At 41.2% G+C, this 21,002-nt stretch overlaps 1 protein-coding gene and 1 long non-coding RNA gene across 22 annotated transcripts; both read right to left on the bottom strand.

Annotated features, from left to right (window-relative positions):
- Positions 1-11,246: 11,246 nt before the first annotated feature.
- Positions 11,247-13,480, bottom strand: LOC119341368. The gene is made up of 4 exons (XR_005165058.1): positions 12,742-13,480; positions 12,094-12,150; positions 11,536-12,019; positions 11,247-11,422 (listed from the first exon to the last, which is right to left on the bottom strand). It is a non-coding gene; the product is annotated as an uncharacterized LOC119341368 (long non-coding RNA).
- A 1,264-nt stretch (positions 13,481-14,744) lies between these two features.
- On the bottom strand, positions 14,745-20,815 carry LOC119337915. Of its 21 annotated transcripts, none has more exons than XM_037610180.1 (6): positions 19,987-20,815; positions 19,630-19,910; positions 19,479-19,520; positions 18,738-19,360; positions 18,264-18,339; positions 14,745-18,135 (listed from the first exon to the last, which is right to left on the bottom strand). In XM_037610180.1, exons 1-2 carry the CDS (start codon positions 20,751-20,753, stop codon positions 19,688-19,690), a joined length of 990 nt encoding a protein of 329 aa, XP_037466077.1. In that variant the 5' UTR covers positions 20,754-20,815; the 3' UTR covers positions 14,745-18,135; positions 18,264-18,339; positions 18,738-19,360; positions 19,479-19,520; positions 19,630-19,687. The 21 variants fall into 21 exon arrangements, 20 of the variants coding, with proteins under 20 accessions (XP_037466077.1, XP_037466080.1, XP_037466079.1 ...); XM_037610183.1 differs by having other exon boundaries at positions 19,634-19,910; XM_037610182.1 differs by having other exon boundaries at positions 19,630-19,894; positions 19,987-20,814.
- Positions 20,816-21,002: the final 187 nt, after the last annotated feature.

Raw genomic sequence — 21,002 nt, 5'->3', positions numbered from 1 at the left:
CATGATGAGAAACAGGTAAATGAGAACAAATACATCATCCATGTGACTCGAAAGCGATGCTTTCAAGCTTGAACTTAAAAAATCTATCTTTGATTATGTCAGGGACACGGAAACAGAACACCACCAAAACATAAAAGCCAACGGTAGCATGTCGACAAGAACATCAAGCAAGAAGATGGAAGCAATAGAACAAGCAACCCAACAACAGATAATGCTCCCTCAAGAGCGTCAACAGGAGCAGTACAAGTGACGAACATGATCGGTGGCAGCAAAGACGTGAGTATAAAAAACAGTCTCTTCTTTCTAAAAAGTCTCTTCTCTCTAAACTAGAAACGGTCTTGAGTTAACTGACAAATCTGCAAGAAAATATACACTCAGCCGAACAAGTATCATATCGACGCTCCCGCAAACGAGGCACGGGCTGATCTAGCATCGACCGTTAACAACATGGCAGAAAAACAAGAAGAAAACAACAAAGAAGAGGTAAAACTTCCAAACCCACTTTGCCGAAATAACGTCAACTCATATTGTTTCATCTATCAGGTATTACAAGCACAACAAAGAGAAGAGGATGCCCATGCAAAACAGAAAGTTGATATAGAAGAGCTTTTCAGCACAAGAGCATTTCAGATGAACAATACACGGGAGAAAGCCTCAGACACTCCACCTGGTGACACACCCAAGGCTGGCATACAAAGCAAAGAAAAAGTGGACGGACAGACGGATATCCCAACCACCGGCGCAAAGGTAAAATTCAACAAGAACCATTTTTCCAAAATTTATAAGAAATGTACTGCTAAGTACAACCTGTCACAGTAATACAAGAATTACAAGCAATGAATCATGCTTTTCCTTTTTCATAAAACGCAGGAAACAAACGAGGACGAGCATGCCAAAGAAGAGCAAGGAGTACAAACAGAACAAACCAAAAAACAAGGGCAAATGGTGACTAAAATGGTACCCAGTACACCGACCAAAGAGTAGTCTTCACGTGACAAACACAACCAAGAAGAGATGCCACCAGCATCAAAGACCAACGAGGTAAAGCTACACGCACCTGCTCCTACAACGTTAAAACAAAAAAGTTATGCGTGCACAAATGAATTCCAAACTTTAATTACATTTTTTGATTGAACAGAAAAAAGAAACAAATGAAGCAGAAGATGTGCCGCAAGAAGCGATAGAAAGTGCTGCTACCGCTCGACAATGTGCAAAAACTCCAGAAGACAGAGAAGAAGTGATAGGCATGACACTACAGAGATTGAACTTAGAGGTCAAGCTACAAAACCTCTTTCTATAGCATATAAAAAAATGCATCCACTAGAAAGAAACCCATACACATTTTAATTACTTTTTGCGTTCCGGCAGATGCAAGAAACAGAGGAGAGCACCAATATTCAAGACCAACAAACACAACAACACAAGGGAATGGAACAAGCAGAATATGTTCTTCCAACAATGGACAGCCTAACCGTCGTAGACCAAGCCAGAAAACCTTCGCTGTCTGGGAAAGAAATAACAGGGATGGCAACGTCGACGCAAAAGATCAAAAAGGTGAAGTGAGATAACCTGCTTTTAAGGAAATTAGAAATTTGAGTGAACAAAGTCACAAATGCAATCTCATTTACCTACCTCTATGTCTCAACAGCCACAAGACAAAAACGACGACACCATGGATGAACAACACGAAAAAGATCCAGAGGAGGTCCAAAAACCTCCACTCACCGAAGAAAAGGTCGAAGAGGCAGCACCGGCAGAAATGACTGAAAAGGTGAAGCTACAATAAAAAAGTTCAAAGACACACTAAAAATTTGAGTATTTTTCTTAGGGAACGGACACTAAACTACAATGAAAGTAACGAGCATATTTATTTATTTATTAACCACGCTTTTGCACGATAACGCAGAAACCTCAACAAGACACGCACGCAGACACAAGCAAAGGAGCAAAGGGCCACAGTGCATTGGAAAACCATGCAGCAAACATTCCAGAGAGAGAGTCAGCAACAACAAGAAAAAGGCCGCACCATCAGACAAGAAACATTGTGCTGTAAAAGATGTTGCCGCCACAAACACGACGGTAACCTAGGATAGCACTCAAACAGAATGTGAACAGTTGATCTTACAAAACCTGGCCATCGAAGAAGGCACAAAAGATGAAGAGATCGAACGCCTGTACAACAACGTCATGGCAACGAATAAGGACAAAGGGTAAGTTCATGTTACCACCAAAGAATTATTTTCTTCCAATGATTTCCTCCCTTAAACATTTATATGTATACCTGTAAATATATATATATATATATATATATATATATGTTGCAAGCACGAAATTTTAATAAATACAGAGACGTCAACAGTAACGGTCAGCCACATGGCACAAAGCTTCAGCATTGGAGAGACAGTGCACAGCGAAACCATGGCAGTCATGCTACAGATAATGAAAAAGCAACTCAGGGGCATAAAGAGAAAGATTCTATCAACATACAACACCATAAGTAAAGCTCAAGTTTCAACAATGAACATCACTCTATCGATCAATCAACCTTTATGTACAATTGAATTTACAAATTTCTTTTACGTACATGTGACAAAACAAGCAGGCATCAATACACACGGCCAACCATGAAGATCCATTGGAGTTGAAAAATAAAGACGAGGCACACGTCAGAGACAAGACAATGCCTAAAAGGCTTAAAAGATTCCTTGATGTGCAAGAAGGAGAGCAACTACAAGATTTCGACATGGTAAGCACATCTCATGTTATGGATAAGAGATACAATCTCGGCAATACAATTCCGTCTAACAATCAACAAATCATGACTAAATCCAAGAAGGATCCCTTATTTATTTATTTTGCATTTTGCAGTTCTTTCTACCAGTTTGCATAGGCGGGCCTGTTCATGAAGGACATGTGGGCCACTACTTCATTGTTACAATTAACATGAAAAAAGAGCGCTTTGAACTCCCTGGCTCTTTAACAGATGAATATCCAGGCACAATGGATTACTTCAACACAATAACAAGCAGAGTAAAGAGGATATGGAAGAAAATAAGCAAATTGCTCCAACTGTCTCCAAGTAGTATTGACCATTTCGAAAAGGTCAAAATGCAGGTGCCACTATAGGGAGAAGCGTAAGCACTACAAACCTTTCTCCTTTTCCTTACTCACTGTAACAATTAAATTATTAATGCAATCCATAAAAAACATAGGACGTTAGGACAACTTCACCTAAGCTGCCCAACCATCTTTGGACAGCGACAATAACCAATCATTCTTCTTCCTGCAGACTGTATTGTGCGTTCTATATGTTCATGAACGCAAAGCACTACACCGACAGTGGAGAAACAGTGTTACTAACAGAAGAACAAGTCCCAGAGTTGAGGAAGAAAATTCTCTATCGAATAATCAGCCAATACAGAGATACGGCCGCGCTGTCATTAATCAACTACACCACATGTTTCTCTTTCTAAAGACAACAAAGTAAAATTGTACTTATCTAATTTTCAGAGACACACCAATAAGTTTTATTTTTTATTTTAACAGATATGCTAAACTGTGAAATCGATATGGAAGACAGAGAAATGCAACGAATACATTGTGACATAATTCAAGAAGAGATTCCTCCAACTCCCGAGCACATTGGGACGAGCACTCAAGAGATAAAACTTATTGACATTAATGACACAAGAAGTGATGAGGAGAAAGAAGATTATCATGTGAGCAGCAACTATACCACCAAGGTGTCTGAAGAAGCACTCATGGAAGAACATGCCCAGACAGATACTGGTTTACAGACGGAACAACACGCGCAGCCAGACACTGATTTACAAAAGGAAGACGAATAGAAAAATCCACCAACTGAACCAGACAGACCACCCCCAGATAAAAACACCAAAGGCATAACACGCTCTCCTTTAGAAGTGGATAACAGGACAAACAGCGTACCAACTCGCCAACAACGGCTTTCCAAACAGAACATGAACCCTGTTGGCGAAGATCGCATATCAGGAACATCACCCGAGGCAGAACATGCACAAGAAGAAAATAAGCAGAAAGAGAAGGACTTGGTAGAAAAGATACTTCAAAAGAGGAAACGCGATGCTGTACTCTCAGTAGAACCGAGCATCAAAAACAACAACACACAAAAGGAAACACCAACACCTAGGCAGCTTAACGAGCAAGCGTAGTTAGGTCACAACAAGAAAAAGGCAAGGCATCTTGCAAGAGTGCAGACAAGTTCCCCAAAACCCTCGACGATTCAATCATGTGAGATCAGCTCAGCAAACATAATCTCGACTAAGAGGCCATTCAAGAAAGTAAGCAAGGAACTTAAGAAAGTCAACGCTGCAACACTTGTTCTAGGAGATTTCATTTACAAAGAAAAGGTCATGCAACTCTATAGATATCTGATGAGCCGACAAGGACAGAAAGAATGCGGACAGTAAGCAGATTCTCCTTGTTCCATCGAAACGATTACAGAGAGTTGCACATTCTCTAAGATCCAACTAACCATTCACTCAACTACTTCTAAACCCTCCTCGCTTGCAGAGAACAGCTATATAAAAGCTCAAAAGGCAAAGGCTACATTTCAGGAAAATCCTTCATTGAACAAGCAAGGAAAGGAGATACACAAATGGAGGGCTCCATGCTAAATGCGTTACTGGACAAATGGACAGAATAGGAACAGTTCAACCTAGACGTCACAACTGTACTCCCTGCAGAATTCGCAAATGTATGCATACCTAGCCCACAAAAACACCACTGTCATTACTATGGTATAATATTTAACTAAAACCACTCACTCTCTTTCTTGAAGATGGTGCTCGGTCTCAATTATAATAGAGGAGAGCTATCAGAATTCAACGAGGACAATGCACTACAAGAATTTGAACAACTCATGCGAGGTAAAAACAACCTGCATTCGAAGATGGTAAGTTCAGAACTATTATTGAATAAATGACTTATTCTCCTTCAGCTTCAACAATTAAATGAAATTCAATTTTTACATCAACAACGATCTCCTCTCTCAACGTAGATCATGATAACTCATCACACAGACAGCCACTACACGCTCTATGTAATGAACAACTACAGAGATAGCATTGACATTCTTGACTCACTGAACTATGTAAACTACGCTGATTTGTCTTGGAGTAAACACCATGTGCATCGAGCAGAACTGGTACATATTTTTTGTACATTGGTTTATTCTTTTCCTCGTGATAGTATGATACTCTTACTTTTATCAATGCCGCACCCAAACAACAAAACCAAAATGCAATCACAGATGAGGAGGATGTCCGTGCTGATGAACAAGTACCACCAACTAAAACACAAGAATGAACCAGACTGGGAAGGATAGCAGAAAGGCCTCACAGGGTCTGCACACCAAAGCAAGAAGGAACACAATGCGGATACTTCACGGCCCAATTTGCGAAATACTGGAATGGGAAAGAACTGGTCATGTAAGTTACCAGTACAAACACGTCAAATAACTTGATTCCTTTATTATCGTAATTAGTTTATTCACAATGGTGGACAACAGTAACTATAAAACATACATTTTGACATGCATGCAGCCCAGCAAGGTGGATGCCGAATGGAAACCAGAGTATGTATTCACACTCATATTCAGTAAAACCAACCAAATAAAGCACCATCAACTTCGTGAAAAAATCAAGGTTTTGAAACCAGAGACTACAAACCTTTTTTCGCCCATGAAAGGTAATATAACTATTTTCATTTTTACCATCAGTCAACATGACAGGAGCTTCAAATATATCTTTTAGAAACAACAGCCATAATTTTTTATTTGTTTTGACATAGCGAGACGAAAAAAACCAGCATCAATCAGGGACCACCAACAAATACCCGCAACACCGACATTCGTTTAAACATGTGCATAAGGCGAACGAGCTCTACGACATAGTCATGAGTGACACGTGGCAGGCCAAATTCAAAAGGTGACTTGGTTCCTTTTGCAACTGAAACTATTTTAAGTTAGTCGGCAATCATCACACAAATAAGGCAGGAAACTAGAAAGAACCATGAATTCTTGTTTATCAGCTTGCTTGTTAATGACTTACTCAACAAAATTTTCATCTACAATTTTGCCTGTAAGCAGAAAAGTAGTATTCTCGAGAGATCAATCACAGAGCAACAACACAACTCTCACTGGATCAAACCTAAAGAAAATATTTGGGCCTGCAAACAAGAAAAACGTCAAGGAATGGAAAAGAAGGTGCTCGATGAGTTAGCAGAAGTATGGGAAAGCAGCAACCAAACTAGATACAAAAGACATAGACTATTATTAGGCCCAAGCTTTGCAGAGGTAATTTTAAAAAAAAATCCACAATGATCATATAAACTAATCTTTTTGCAACGATTGTATAATCTCTTGATACCGATCTATTCTTTTCTAACTCGTTCTTATCGTTTTTTATTTGTTGCCCGCAGCATATTCTGGGTTTAAAGGATAAAAAAATCAATGGCGAACTTCAGAGATGATTTCACACAAGAGAAGGATATCTTGGTTCCTTTGTTCCTTAAGAAATGTCAATCAGAGAAGCTCAAAACAGCAAAAATGGTAATAGCGTTATCCATACAACAAAATAAAAATAAGCATTCCACACAGAATACTATATTCTAAACTCTCCTCTAACAATAAGACTTTTCTACCGCAGGTATTCATGCCACTTGAAAATGAAGACCGATACACACTATTAGTGCTCGACAAATATAGAAGGAAGCTTCAAATCATCGAGCCTGAAGAAACCTCTCTCGAAGAATTGAAGAGGTAAAAATACCTGAAAAATCAACGAGTTCACCACGTGCATGATCGCAAACTAAGTAAGCAAATTGCTGAGATGGAAATCAATGAAGCCAACAAAGAAAAGAAGCATAACAAATAAAACAACCATAAAGACAAACTAGTAAGAATTGAAAATAACACCATCTTTCAGTTTTACAAATTACACTACATGTCTCTCTAAAACAAAAACAAAATGCAATTCCCAGGTACCCAGGTTTAAAGAAGTATACGAAATATTACTTGGTGAAAAATTCGAAAAGGAAAAGACTAGATGGGAAGTTCAATTTTTAAAGGGCGTTCCAAAGGTGAACAAAGGTGAAACCCCGTTTGTTGTTCTAAGGTTAGCGCATCTCTTTGATGGCAACCACTTCATCAAAGATATGTTGGGGATCGTTGCAGAAATTAAAAAAAATTCTACGCATCACCAAGATCAATCTATAGAGTAACTAGCAACGAGAGAGAGAGGGGAGTGCATATTCATACCCTTGAAGATCGCGAGATGGAAGCGTTGCAAGAATGTGGATGAAGGAGTCGTACTCGATGCGATTCAGATCACGGAGGATTCCGATCTAAGCGCCGAACAATGGCACCTCCGCGTTCAACACACGTGCAGCCCGGTGACGTCTCCCGCACCTTAATCCAGCAAGGAGGAGGGAGGGGTTGAGGAAGATGGCTCCAACAGCAGCACGACGGTGTGGTGGTGATGGATTGGCAGTTCTCCGGCAGGGCTTCGCCAAGCTCACGCGGAGGAGGAGAGGTGTTGGGGAGGGGAGGGGCTGAGCCTTGGATGTGGTGCTGCGGCCCTCCCTCCACCCCTCTATTTATAGGGGGAAGGGGTATAAATGAGATCTAGAGGGGGGCGGCGGCCAAGGGGGAGGGGTGTCGGTGTCAAAACCGGCGGATCTCGGGTAGGGGGTCCCGAACTGTGCGTCTAGGCGGATGGTAACAGGAGACAAGGGACACGATGTTTCTACCCAGGTTCGGGCCCTCTCGATGGAGGTAAAACCATACTCCTGCTTGATTAATATTGATGATATGGGTAATACAAGAGTAGATCTACCACGAGATCGGAGTGGCTAAACCCTAGAATCTAGCCTATGGTATGATTGTTGTTCGTCCTACGGACTAAAACTCTCCGGTTTATATAGACACCGGAGAGGGCTAGGGTTACACAGAGTCGGTTACAATGGGAGGAGATCTTCATATCGTATCGCCAAGCTTGCCTTCCACGCCAAGGAAAGTCCCATCCGGACACGGGACGGAGTCTTCAATCTTGTATCTTCATAGTTCGGGAGTCCGGCCAAAGGTCATAGTCCGGCCATCCGGACACCCCCTAATCCAGGACTCCCTCAAGGGGGCTTGCCCCCCAAGCAAGGGGGGCGCCCCCTTTAGGGTCCCCTCCCCAACCCTAGGCGCATGGGCCCTAGGGGGGATGGCACCCAGCCCACTTAGGGCTGGTTCCCTTCCACCTACAGCCCATAAGGCCCTCCAGGGCAGGTGGACCCTCCCGGTGGACCCCCGGAACCCCTCCGGTGGTCCCGGTACAATACCGGTATACCCCCAAATATTTCCGGTGACCGTATGATGACTTCCCATATATAAATCTTCACCTCCGGACCATTCCGGAACTCCTCGTGACGTCCGAGATCTCATATGGGACTCCGAACAACATTCAGTAATCACATACAAATCTTCCTTATAACCCTAGCGGCATCGAACCTTAAGTGTGTAGACCATACGTGTTCGGGAATCATGCAGACATGACCGAGACAGCTCTCTGGCCAATAACCAATGGCAGGATCTGGATACCCATGTTGGCTCCCACATGTTCCACGATGATCTCATCGGATGAACCACGATGTCGAGGATTCAAGTAATCCCGTATACAATTCCCTTTGTCAATCGGTACGTTACTTGCCCGAGATTCGATCGTCGGTATCCCAATACCTCGTGCAATCTCGTTACCGGCAAGTCACTTTACTCATTCTGTAATGCATGATCCTGTGACCAACTACTTGGTCACATTGAGCTCATTATGATGATGCATTACCGAGTGGGCCCAGAGATACCTCTCTGTCATACGGAGTGACAAATCCCAGTCTCGATTCGTGCCAACCCAATAGACACTTTTGGAGATACCTGTAGTGCACCTTTATAGTCACCCAGTTACGTTGTGATGTTTGGTACACCCAAAGCACTCCTACTGTATTCGGGAGTTACACAATCTCATGGTCTAAGGAAATGATACTTGACATTAGAAAAGCTTTAGCAAACGAACTACACGATCTTGCGCTATGCTTAGGATTGGGTCTTGTCCATCACATCATTCTCCTAATGATGTGATCCCGTTATCAATGACATCCAATGCCATAGTCAGGAAACCATGACCATTTGTTGATCAACGAGCTAGTCAACTAGAGGCTCACTAGGGACATGTTGTGTTCTATGTATTCACACATGTATTACAGTTTTTGGTCAATACAATTATAGCATGAACAATAAACAAATTATCATGGATAAGGAAATATAATAATAACCATTTTATTATTGCCTCTAGAGTCAATAATCTAGTTACACTGTGATGAATCGAACACCCATAGAGTTCTGGTGTTGATCATGTTTTGCTCGCGGAAGAGGTTTGGTCAACGGATCTGCGACATTCAGATCCGTATGCACTTTGAAAATATCTATGTCTCCATCTTGAACATTTTCATGAATGGAGTTGAAGCGACGCTTGATGTGCCTGGAATTCTTGTGAAACCTGGGCTCCTTGGCAAGGGCAATAGCTCCAGTGTTGTCACAGAAGAGGGTCATCGGGCCCGATGCATTGGGAATCACTCCTAGGTCGGTAATGAACTCCTTCATCCAGATTGCTTCATGCGCTGCCTCCGAGGCTGCCATGTACTCCACTTCACATGTACATCCCGCTACGACGCTTTGGTTGCTACTACACCAGCTTACTACCCCACCATTCAAAATATACATGTATCCGGTTTGTGACTTGGAGTCATCCAGATCTGTGTCGAAGCTAGCATCGACGTAACCCTTTACGACGAGCTCTTCGTCACCTCCATAAACGAGAAACATATCCTTAGTCCTTTTCAAGTACTTCAGGATATTCTTGACTGTTGTCCAGTGTTTCATGCCAGGATTACTTTGGTACCTTGCTACCAAACTTACGACAAGGTTTACATCAGGTCTGGTACACAGCATGGCATACATAATAGACCCTATGGCCGAGGCATAGGGGATAACACTCATCTTTTCTCTATCTTCTGTCGTGGTCGGGCATTGAGCCGAGCTCAATTTCACCCCTTGCAACACAGGCAAGAACCCCTTCTTGGACTGATCCATATTGAACTTCTTCAATATCTTATCAAGGTATGTGCTTTGTGAAAGACCTATGAGGCGTCTCGATCTATCTCTATAGATCTTGATGCCTAATATGTAAGCAGCTTCTCCAAGGTCCTTCATTGAAAAACACTTATTCAGGTAGGCCTTTATGCTGTCCAAAAGTTATATATCATTTCCCATCAACAGTATGTCATCCACATATAATATGAGAAATGCTACAGAGCTCCCACTTACTTTCTTGTAAACGCAGGCTTTTCCATAAGTCTGCATAAACCCAAACGTTTTGATCATTTCATCAAAGCAAATGTTCCAACTCCGAGATGCTTGCACCAGCCCATAGATGGAGCACTGGAGCTTGCATACCTTGTTAGCATTCTTAGGATCGACAAAACCTTCTGGCTGCATCATATACAATTCTTCCTTAAGAAAGCTGTTAAGGAATGCCGTTTTGACGTCCATTTGCCATATCTCATAATCATAGAATGCGGCAATTGCTAACATGGTTCGGACGGACTTCAGCTTCGCTACGGGTGAGAAGGTCTCATCGTAGTCAATCCCTTGAACTTGTCGGTAACCCTTAGCGACAAGTCGAGCTTTATAGATGGTAACATTACCATCCGCGTCCGTCTTCTTTTTAAAGATCCATTTATTTTCTATCGCTCACCAATCATCGGGCAAGTATGTCAAAGTCCATACGTTGTTTTCATACATGGATCCTATCTCGAATTGCATGGCTTCAAGCCATTTGTTGGAGTTCGGGCCCGCCATTGCTTCTTCATAGTTTGAAGGTTCACCGTTGTCTAACAACACTAGATGACCAGTTGCGCCAAATGGCGCAAAGACCCGTTTTAAACCACGTCCGTGTTGAAAATATTTGCATTTTTTCAATAATTGTATATTTGAGTACATTTGGTAAGAACTTATACCCCTATATAAAAAGGAAATTAAATGGAAATATTTTCTTAAGGTAATAATGCCACAAATTAGATCGTCGTTAGGTCAAGATAGTTGATTCTGCAATTAGAAACTCCGAGTAGCTGTAAACTTGCATTAAAAAGGGAGTAAACACAAGTGACATAATAAAATGTACTTAATACATGAACTTGTGAACATTGTGTACAGGAGAAGTTAACAGAAATAGTGGTCAATTACATCATATAATTTGGTTTTATACTCTTGTGTGTATATATCCTGAATGCTACCCCTTTGTAATCAACTCTTTGTCCTTCGAATCAAATGGCACTGCTACTGCCCCTAGTGGAAAAAGAAAGGACTCTGTAATACCCATAAATGTAAAAGGAAAACATCATGTGATGCATCTCAACCTGCGCAAAATAATATAAAAACCATACATGCTATCTACATACCCTCATTGTCTAGCAAAGCATAAGTAGCTCAGGTACCCTGTACAACAGAATTGACAATGAGTTTCATAAATGCCCAATAATAAAATCACACAAGTTGAAGTGGAAGTGTGGACATGTGAAATCATGGCACAACCATTCATCACTCATGAAATAATGCTAATTCCAGAAACAGATAACTACGGTCAACCAATTCAAATGGCGCCATTGAAGTAAATAAATAAACTAAGCCTACGACTATACGAACTAAGCGTAAGACTATACAGATTATGTCTGTTTATTTGCATCTCAACCGCCATACTTCCTGATCATCAGGTGAGGACCCACAGTTTCAGTAACTCAAATGTACAAACGAAGCATATGCAAGTTAGGAGCTGTATTGCTAATTATTATTTTTCCCAAAAAAAAACAGGAATGTAGAGCTGAGTGTTGCCTAGTTTGCTAAAGTACATACCTCACCTTATTTAACGATGGTTAGTACAGAAACCTGAAACATGCAAAAAAATAAAGGGATCATTTGGGATAACATAGTCATCAACAGAGAAACCAACCCAATCTCACCTCTGACGAAACATAAATCGCACAGTTCAGACCGAAGCAAGAATCGAGAATTAGATCCTGCAAAGAAGAGAGAGGAATTCAGTTACACTTGGGCTGTTTTTTCTCTTAAAGATGATGAAATCCTAACCCTAGAGCGAGAGGAAAAAAGAGAGAAGGAGAGGCCGGGGAGGAGCTCCAGGAAAATAAACCTTGCTTCTCTGCATTTTAGATCTAACTAAAAAAGGCAAATTTTAGAAATGCTAAATGTTAGGAGCCATCTTGTCTATTCAGACTTTAACCACTTTGAAAAAGCATGTTGACTTTAATCATCTGGTATATGCTAACTGATGGTCTTGATTGTGATGTGATCAACCCAACCAACACTTAGCATTGCCTTTTGATAAAAGTCAATGCAAGGTGCTAGGTAATCCCATCATCATGCCAGATTAAATTGTGGATCATCCAAAGGCATGCGATCTAACTTTATGCAAGTAATTAAGCAGAAAAGTCACCCTAAGGTCGCTATCCGTGTACCAACTTAAAAGATAAACAAGAAAGGTCTTGTAGCCCATATGAATATTTACACTTTGATTTAACTTCAGATTTGATATGTAAGTGGTGTATAAAGAAGAAAAGATGGTTGACTTTTTGCTCCAATATCATACATACCTTAATACCTGACCACCAGCCCACAAGCCAGATCAGCTGAAGCCATAACAACTCGCCCAGGAATACGTTCATCTGCTGGTACAATCGCCTCGAGAATGGCCTTATCATCAAGAACAATACGGCCTGCAACGTTATGCAAATATAGCAAGAGACCAGGAACGGATTAACCGAAATTCCAGTGCGAATTAACAGATCAACCTATTTCTGCATTTATGAAAATTAACATCATAATGCGAAGGTCAAATGTCTGCTTAACAAAGTCACTCGACGCCACCTAGTAGAGATAAAGAATTGGCTAGTGGACCATGCCCTGCTAATCCAACTTCAACCTCTTTACCTGTCTGCTTGTCATATGCTATATTTCCGAGCATCAGCCATCAGGAAAAAAGAGATCATATGATGAAAATTTTAGTTCTGTTAAAAAGGCAGAAAAAGATTAATAATGCCTTACCCAAAGCATGGAAGTGCAGACTGTATCAGATTTTGCTCCCAGAAAAGCCATGTAGCATGAGAAACTTCGTATTAGCATGTGGGATCGCATCGAAACACAAAGATCTGGAAATAAGTAGAAAATGGGCACCAAAAGAAAACACTAACCTTGATTCTAGTCACATGATATATATAGAGCACAATTACAGAGGAGCGGCAAGCCGCGAGGTGAGGTATTCCAGCCAAGACTTAGTTGTTGCGCCCATGGCGCAAAGGGCGAGGGCAAACCAAGCATTCAAACCATGCATGTTAAAATATGTAGGTACTGATTGGAGCACAAGTAAATAGATATTTAGGTATAAAGTCGATACATACATATTTACATGCATCTATATACATCCGTATGCGGTTTATAGTAAAATCTTTACAAAGACTTACATTTAGTAACGGAGGGAGTAAGATACATATGTAGAGATGCATCAAATAGATAGCTTTGATCATTTGCTCATGGTGAGTAGTGAGGAATATCAGTAGAGTCTGCACGTGCCATCGGTATATAAAATGGTGGGTGTTATGAGGTTGTTGTCTTCGGGCATTGTGTGATCTCTACCCAGACCACTACACCAGTTGCTGCTTAGATAATCTATTATCCCTTATTTTTCTTTGAGCTCGTGTTGTAAAGATTTTTTTTGTTCAACTGCAACTTACCATAGTTGTGGTTTTGCAAGACCTTGCTGTAAGGGGCTATCATGCATTTAAGAGCTTCATGTGCCAGTGGATCTTCTACGGCTTTGAGTTACTTCCTCCGTCTCAAAATTCTTGTCTTAGATTAGTCTAGATACGGATGTATCTAATACTAAAAAGTGATTTGATACATCCGTATTTAGACAAATCTAAGACAAAAATTTAAGGGCGGAGGGAGTACTTTGGAAGACCATTGCGTAGTTGCTCCTTAGATGGATAGAACTGAATCGTTGCGTCAAGACCAATGGCCGTTGCCTTTTGTGTTGAGTTGACTACACTACATTTGGTAGGCCAAGTTGTTGCATCATAGCATCGAGAAGCACTTTTATTGGGATCCTAACATTTTTCATCATGGCGGACTGAGAACAAATAGGAAGACATTGTAAGCAAGTGACGTTTATGAGAAAACAGAAAAATTGACAAGGGTTTTGAGTTTGCCGACAACAGAGGAAGACATTGTAAGCAAGTGCAGTGTATGATTCTACATGTGTCTATGCATCTTTCAATTTGTTGTGAGATATATAACGGTGATAGTAACTGATGTTGTATGCTGGTTAGGTAATGCTAAAATTGCGTGTACACCACAGGATAACAAAATATCTGAATATAATAGGGGTTTTAGCTTATCTAAACTTGAGAGCATGCATGCATGCATGCATCATTTCCCAGGCACTGAGAATATAGGAGATCAACATGTATGATCATGTACTAATTAATTGATTACCCAGGTGGTGATTAAGAAGGATACACCCAACAAGGACCGATAGTTTGACCAGAGAAGAGGCTACATTCCCCCATAATTACCCAGGTATTGATTGAGAAGCAAGACAAAAGGCGAGGAGGGAGGGCGTATACTAAATGAAGCATAGGGATCCAACACACTGCCATAGCCTAAATTGTACTGAAATACTCCCTCCGTCCAAAAATACATGTCTTAGATATCGAGTCGCCTTTTAGTATTAGATACATCCCAATCTAGACGAATCTAAGACAAGAATTTTGGGAAGAAGGGAGTAGTATGTACTTATGATGTCCAAACCAATTATACAAAAAAAAAAATCATCCACTGTCAGCACACTCCCCTGGATGAAGCATAAGCGTGGGAACACTATCAGCAGACTTCCATATTTAAGCTGACCTCGTGTGCCCTAGAAATTAACATATAACTAAAATAGTTGCTTCTCGATAGAATTCAGAATGAGGCACACACTTCATTTCTCCCTACCAAGCAACACCAAGTACATCTTCGTAAAAGAAGTGCATACAACAGTCCTGTTTCCGTTGACCGAAACCTGAACAAATATAAAGAAACCTGAATCAATGAGGTTTTTACAAATATAAATAAACTAGAATCAATTAGTCCAGAAAAAGATGGTCTAGGTCGCAAGTGATAGAAGGCGAATTGTTCTAAAAACTTATAATTACGAAAAAAACGCCACAAGCACCATATATAAGGATATATTACAAAATACAATGCAGTTCAGTTTATAGACTCATATTCTTCAATTGACATTCTGGACATCAAATCACAATTATGAGGTATTGTTGTGAATTGCAAAACTTCTAAACAGGTGCTAGCCTCAGAACATCTTTCAGCATGTACCTACCACAAACTATAGTCAGATTAATAAAATACATATCCCTTTTTAGAAGCGAAAAGACACAACCATCTAAAATAGAGAAACTTGGCGGCACACAGCATAAAGAAGATATTGCTCCTGCTTGCATGAGACAAGGAATATAGCTAAAGATTTCCAAACCTTGAGAACGAACTACAACAATCAGCCAAGAAAAGTCTAATGTTCTACATATGCTGGACACATGGATGTTACTACAAAAAAGGAAGGCATCAACAACCATAAGTATCTCATTTTTAGCTACCAATCCAGAAGCTAACTCATGTGCTTTTGCTCAAGCTATGCTTACGCGATTAACCTTATATCTGTTTACCCATAGGAACAAAAATCACAAGGTCGTCTAACTATTAGCAAATATTTTGTTATGGGAAACTATTAAATGGTAGAAACTCTGAAAGGCGCAAATAGCCGTTCGTTTCACATCATCATCTTGCTGGTGACCAAATAAACACTATTGTTTCATTATCTCATGACAAGCTATATCAAACGCATTGTCTCCTTTCATTATCACAAACAATCTTACTATCAATGGACATGTTCTGGACAAAGTTTTTTTAGTTCTCACAAATCTGCACATGTTCTCTCAAACTGTATCTAACATGTGCAGATTTTAGAGAACTAAACAAGCTTTGTACAAAGCACGTGTAGTTCAAGACTGCATTTTAGAAAGTCTTAACTATGTCAGAAAAAAACTTGAAACCAACACTGTAAAAAATGTGCCTAAGACTGTCAAAAATTTGAACCTGGTCCAAGCACTTCCTAAAATACCTTGTTATGTTCTCTATGAGTGCAGTCATTAATCGGTCATTTGGTGTCGTAAAGAGCATCGGCGAGACACTTTCTACTGTGCGGTAGCTAGTGTCATGTAAAGGGGTGGAATCATCAGATGAAGATTTTGCATCCCTGAGTATAACTAATAAGGATATTGCACTACCTCCTGGTTCTCCTCCCATCAACATATGAACCACATAGTTGCTGGAAAAACAGTGGTTTCTAGGTGGGGTTCTAGCACCAACCCTTAGAATGCCGCAATGTTACTCATGCTAATACATCAACTCTATTCAACAGTGTACTAAAAATGTCTTGCTTCAGATAGAGATAATTAATTAACAATAAATTCCATCCTGCATTTTTCAAACCCAGCAATTCTTAATGTTGCATGACCTTGTGGAGTCAGGTAGATATCACAAAATTCTATGGAAGACTACCATACAAAATGGCAAGAGAAAAGAAAGTTCAGCAGAGAACAAAGAGTAGAAAATTCATTATTACTTTCTTACTTGCAAATGGGTCCTACTTGGAAGCAACACATGTAATTGGGGGAGGCATAGTGTCATCTATTTTCAACGGCCTGAAATCAATCCAACAAACTTAATCTACCAAGGAGATAACCCATTAGGCCTTTTAGCACTCTGCATCATCATCCCATCTCATTTGTCAGGCTGACAGTCAGCCAACACAATACTTCAGTTTTGCACATGATTTAAGGACAATCTAATGGGAGCAATCATAGCAAAGTAAATCAACAGTGAATTGTTGTTTTTGCTTTTCTGGAGACACATAGGTGATATCTCTTACGACTAAATACCTATCCAGAACAATCAATATAAGGCATTGTCACCTGCTCTGAATTGAATAAAAAGAACCAAAGATGCAGCACCATAAGCTGCAAATGTACAAACAGAAGCATAACTTATTGTAAGGAACATGATGATAGGTTTTTGGCAGAAAAGGGTGAGCTGATTGAGATATCAGTTGTCCTTTAAGAAAACATGAGGTATGTTTATGGGTAGTTGATGTATCAAGAAATGTATCATCTTAAAAACCTTGAGCTGAGGAGCTAGATAGGTGAAAACCAATCTTGCCAGACAACCATATATATAACTCAGATATTAGAGTTCCCCGATACATCAGATATACAAAGCACACTAATCACTCAGATATTAAAGTTCATGTTTTTTCTATGGAATATTGTCCGGTGTATCTTCAAAGTGCAATGAGATGCAATATTGGAAATAATATGCAAATTCAGTTGCAAAACAAATTCAGTATTGATGTGAATTGTAGAGTTCTAAACCAGATGGTAGCCTGGGAACATCTTCGACTACAACAATGAATTACAGTTAGCTAAATAGAACACACACCCATTTTCAGAAGTAAAAAGACAGAACCATCTAAAATAGAGAAACTTGGCGGCACACATTAGTAAGATTGTAAAATGTTGAAAAACTTGGATGTTGTTGTTGCAAAATAAGTGTCACACATTAGTTCTAATGATGTATCGCCTACTACGGCTATAAGCACTACTTTTAGCATAGGCTGCAGCTTCGGAGATGCTCATTGTGAGAAATACTAATTATATCTATATAGAAGCATTGAGATCTCAAAGACTAATTAGTTTGGACCTCAAAGTCTCAAAAGGCATAAAGCTTATAAAACTGTAATCCCCCGAAAGAAAATAATCACCTCTAGTATTTAGTAACACATATAAGAGATAAAATTCAGTCGGTTTTGTCATTTTAACGGAACAACTGGTGAGCATGCCCGAGCTATCATATAGCTGAAAATGAAGCAACCAATGGACCTGCAGAAACCAACACATCTGAGAAGAAGTAGCAGTACATCGTATGGCAGAAGGGAACTAACATCATATGTAATTGCATATCTGAAAGATGCAAAGTAGCCGAAAAAATGGATGTACAGAAGCTGAACCTGCTCCTGGGATAGCCATGATGGCCACACTCACAGCAACCTGATGAACCTGGTGAGTGTGTGTGCTTTTATCAACCTACAAAGTAAAACTGAAGAACCTCAGAACAAGAGAGCAACACAAATCTACATAAGAAAAGCAACCTAAACCTGGTGTGTGTGTGTGATTTTATCAACATGCAAAGAAATCATACCACAAAAAGTATCCCTTGTGACTACAAGGATGATGTAGCCACAACATCCCTTCAGATTGTCTATCTCTCTCAAATTCCTCTCTCTTTTCTCCAAAATTAGATGCGGACATGCGGTTGAAAACGCAAAGAGACAAAACAAAGCTCTTCATGTTGCCTATTTCTCTCAAATCCCTCTCTTTTCCCCAAAATTAGACATGGTCCAGAAGTAAAGAAATTAACTTTTGTGCAGTATTTATATATACCCAAGGGAGAAAAAATATGGAAGAAAATTAGAGGAACTCACATGATTTTTCTTCTGCATCTTTCATGGCTGACGCACCATGGACAACCGATTCACCAGCTGAGGGGTCTCTAAGCCGGTGTAAATACAGTTCGAGGTCATTACAAGATCTGGGATTCGCGCAACGCAGCTGCTTTTTCGGTCTGAGAATGACCTTTCACTTGTAACTGTCAAGGTCATTACTAATGTCACCATACACAGCCAATTGATTAACTATACATTATGCATACACAAAAAATAATTAATAGGATTTTGTTCTTTGCCAATAGAGAAACTAGCAGGAACAAGTTGCCCAATCCATCAATCACTGCATCTTTCATGGCTTGCTCTTTTCCTTGTGCTTCCCTCGTCGATCACTCACTGCAAAAATAGGACATGTTAACTGAAAACCATGTACGCCGAGCCCATTTGGACTCCTTTCCATGTGTTTCCTAAAATTGTCTGAATCTCACTGCAATACAAAATGAGTTTGCGTGTTAGTATGAACTATGAAGTGACTCTAGTAACTATATTGTCTGTTCAAATATTAATAGCATTGTCTGTCATACCAAACCAAAGTTTCAGAATTCAAAAGAACCTGCATCAAAACCTGAGCACAATCACCCCTTAGCCCAATTCTTCCAAAACTTGAGCATAATCACACACAAAGAACATGGAAAATTTAGTCTGACCACAAGTAATATCCATTCATTTTGGCTATTTGCATCAAATTGGTAACCAATCAATGTATCAAAAAAGTGAAACCTGATGAGGCATCAAGGAAATCAGCACACCATCATGCACGACCTGAATTATTACACCATCCACATCAATCAAATTAGTATAACAACCTGAATTAGTATTTGAAATGAATGAATCATGAAAGAAGAGGAGACAAGAAACCATGAAAGGGTACCAACACAGATGGAGCACAAGGGGCGAGAGTATGGGAGGCATGTCATCCAAGAAAGTCTCTATAATGGTGGGATGACGTCGATGACAAAGAAATAACATGTGGCTCCACTCCTTCCTCTTCTCTTACTCCAGCCCCCTCTTTTCCATCCCTCTCTTTCAAACACACGTGTTGTCCTCTCCAGAGCAGTCCTCCTTGAGCATTTATACAAACAACTGGTGGTCGCATCTGCAGCCTCAAAAACAGATGTGCATGGCTGCAGCCACCTCTGCACAATAATATTTCTTGCAACGCAACAACCGAATCAAGAGAGGGAGAGAGAGAGAGAGAGAGAAATTAGAGAGGGGTTTGCAGAATCACCTGCGCACTTGAGGCAGTGAAGACGCAAGTGAATAGATCACAGACACGTTGGAGAAGAGGGGGTGAGCGTCGCCGGACGGGATGGATGGCACCAAGCTCGTGGATCCTCCGTACATATCCGCCTCTTGCGACCGCGAGGGCGCGCGAGGAGAGGAGCACCCGGCCCCGGGCAGAGGCGGAGCCGGCCGGAGCGAGCCGACGATCGCGCGGGGGTGCTGCAGCGGCATGCGCAGGGGCGTGGTCGGGGGCGGCGGAGCCGGCGTAGCGCAGGAGGAGGCGACGCGGCGAACGCAGCGCGGCACGGGCCGGATGAAGCGGAGCCAGCGCAGGTGCGCGCGCGGGCCGGCGAACTTGGCGCACTCGGACTCGGGCGCGGCCGCGGAGAGGTGGAGCGGGTAGAGGAGGAGCATGAGGAGCAGGCCTCCACGGCCAGAGCGCCGCCGACCGCCATGGGCGACGAGGAGCGTCGCCGTTGTCGCCCCATCTGCCATCAATAGAGCCACTGCGTCCCGCCGCCCGAAGAGGCGAAGCCCGGTGGGAAGGAGGCTGCGCGTGAAGATGGAGAGGAGGCTGCTGGTTCGACGAGGAGAGGAGCCGCCTAGGTTGGGGTGGCGGCGGCGAGGAAAGAAGAGCACGAGGCAGAGGAAAAGGGAAAGAGAGAGGAGTGGAGCCAAACGGATCGCTCGGGGCTTATCCCTTTCTCCCACTGTTAATAGACGCAAAAAAGGAGACGTGGCCACGGCCGCTAGATAGGTGCATTGGCTCATCCTTTATATGTTTCATGATTTTTAGGATAGGGTTGCCATATCATTTTAGTGTGGAACATGTTCTTATGGACCTACGAAGTTCAATAGCAACTTGATTGGAAGTACCTTGATCATCATCATTAACTTCCTCTCTAGTCGGTGCAGGCACCACAGGAACATCTTCCTGAGCTGCGCTACTTTCCGGTTCAAGAGGCAGTACTTCATCAAGTTCTACTTTCCTCCCACTTACTTCTTTCGAGAGAAACTCTT

Source organism: Triticum dicoccoides, chromosome 7B (genome assembly GCF_002162155.2).
Source record: "Triticum dicoccoides isolate Atlit2015 ecotype Zavitan chromosome 7B, WEW_v2.0, whole genome shotgun sequence".
Lineage (NCBI taxonomy): Eukaryota > Viridiplantae > Streptophyta > Magnoliopsida > Poales > Poaceae > Triticum > Triticum dicoccoides.
This window is presented reverse-complemented; position numbering and strand designations above follow the sequence as displayed.

Excerpts from the sequence above, each read along its gene's own strand:
- LOC119337915 (XM_037610172.1), bottom strand. The coding sequence starts at position 20,753 with ATGAGCCAATGCACCTATCTAGCGGCCGTGGCCACGTCTCCTTTTTTG. Across the intron at positions 19,911-19,986 it reads TCACTGCCTCAAGTGCGCAG|AAATATTATTGTGCAGAGGT; the intron begins GTGATTCTGCAA and ends TTGCGTTGCAAG.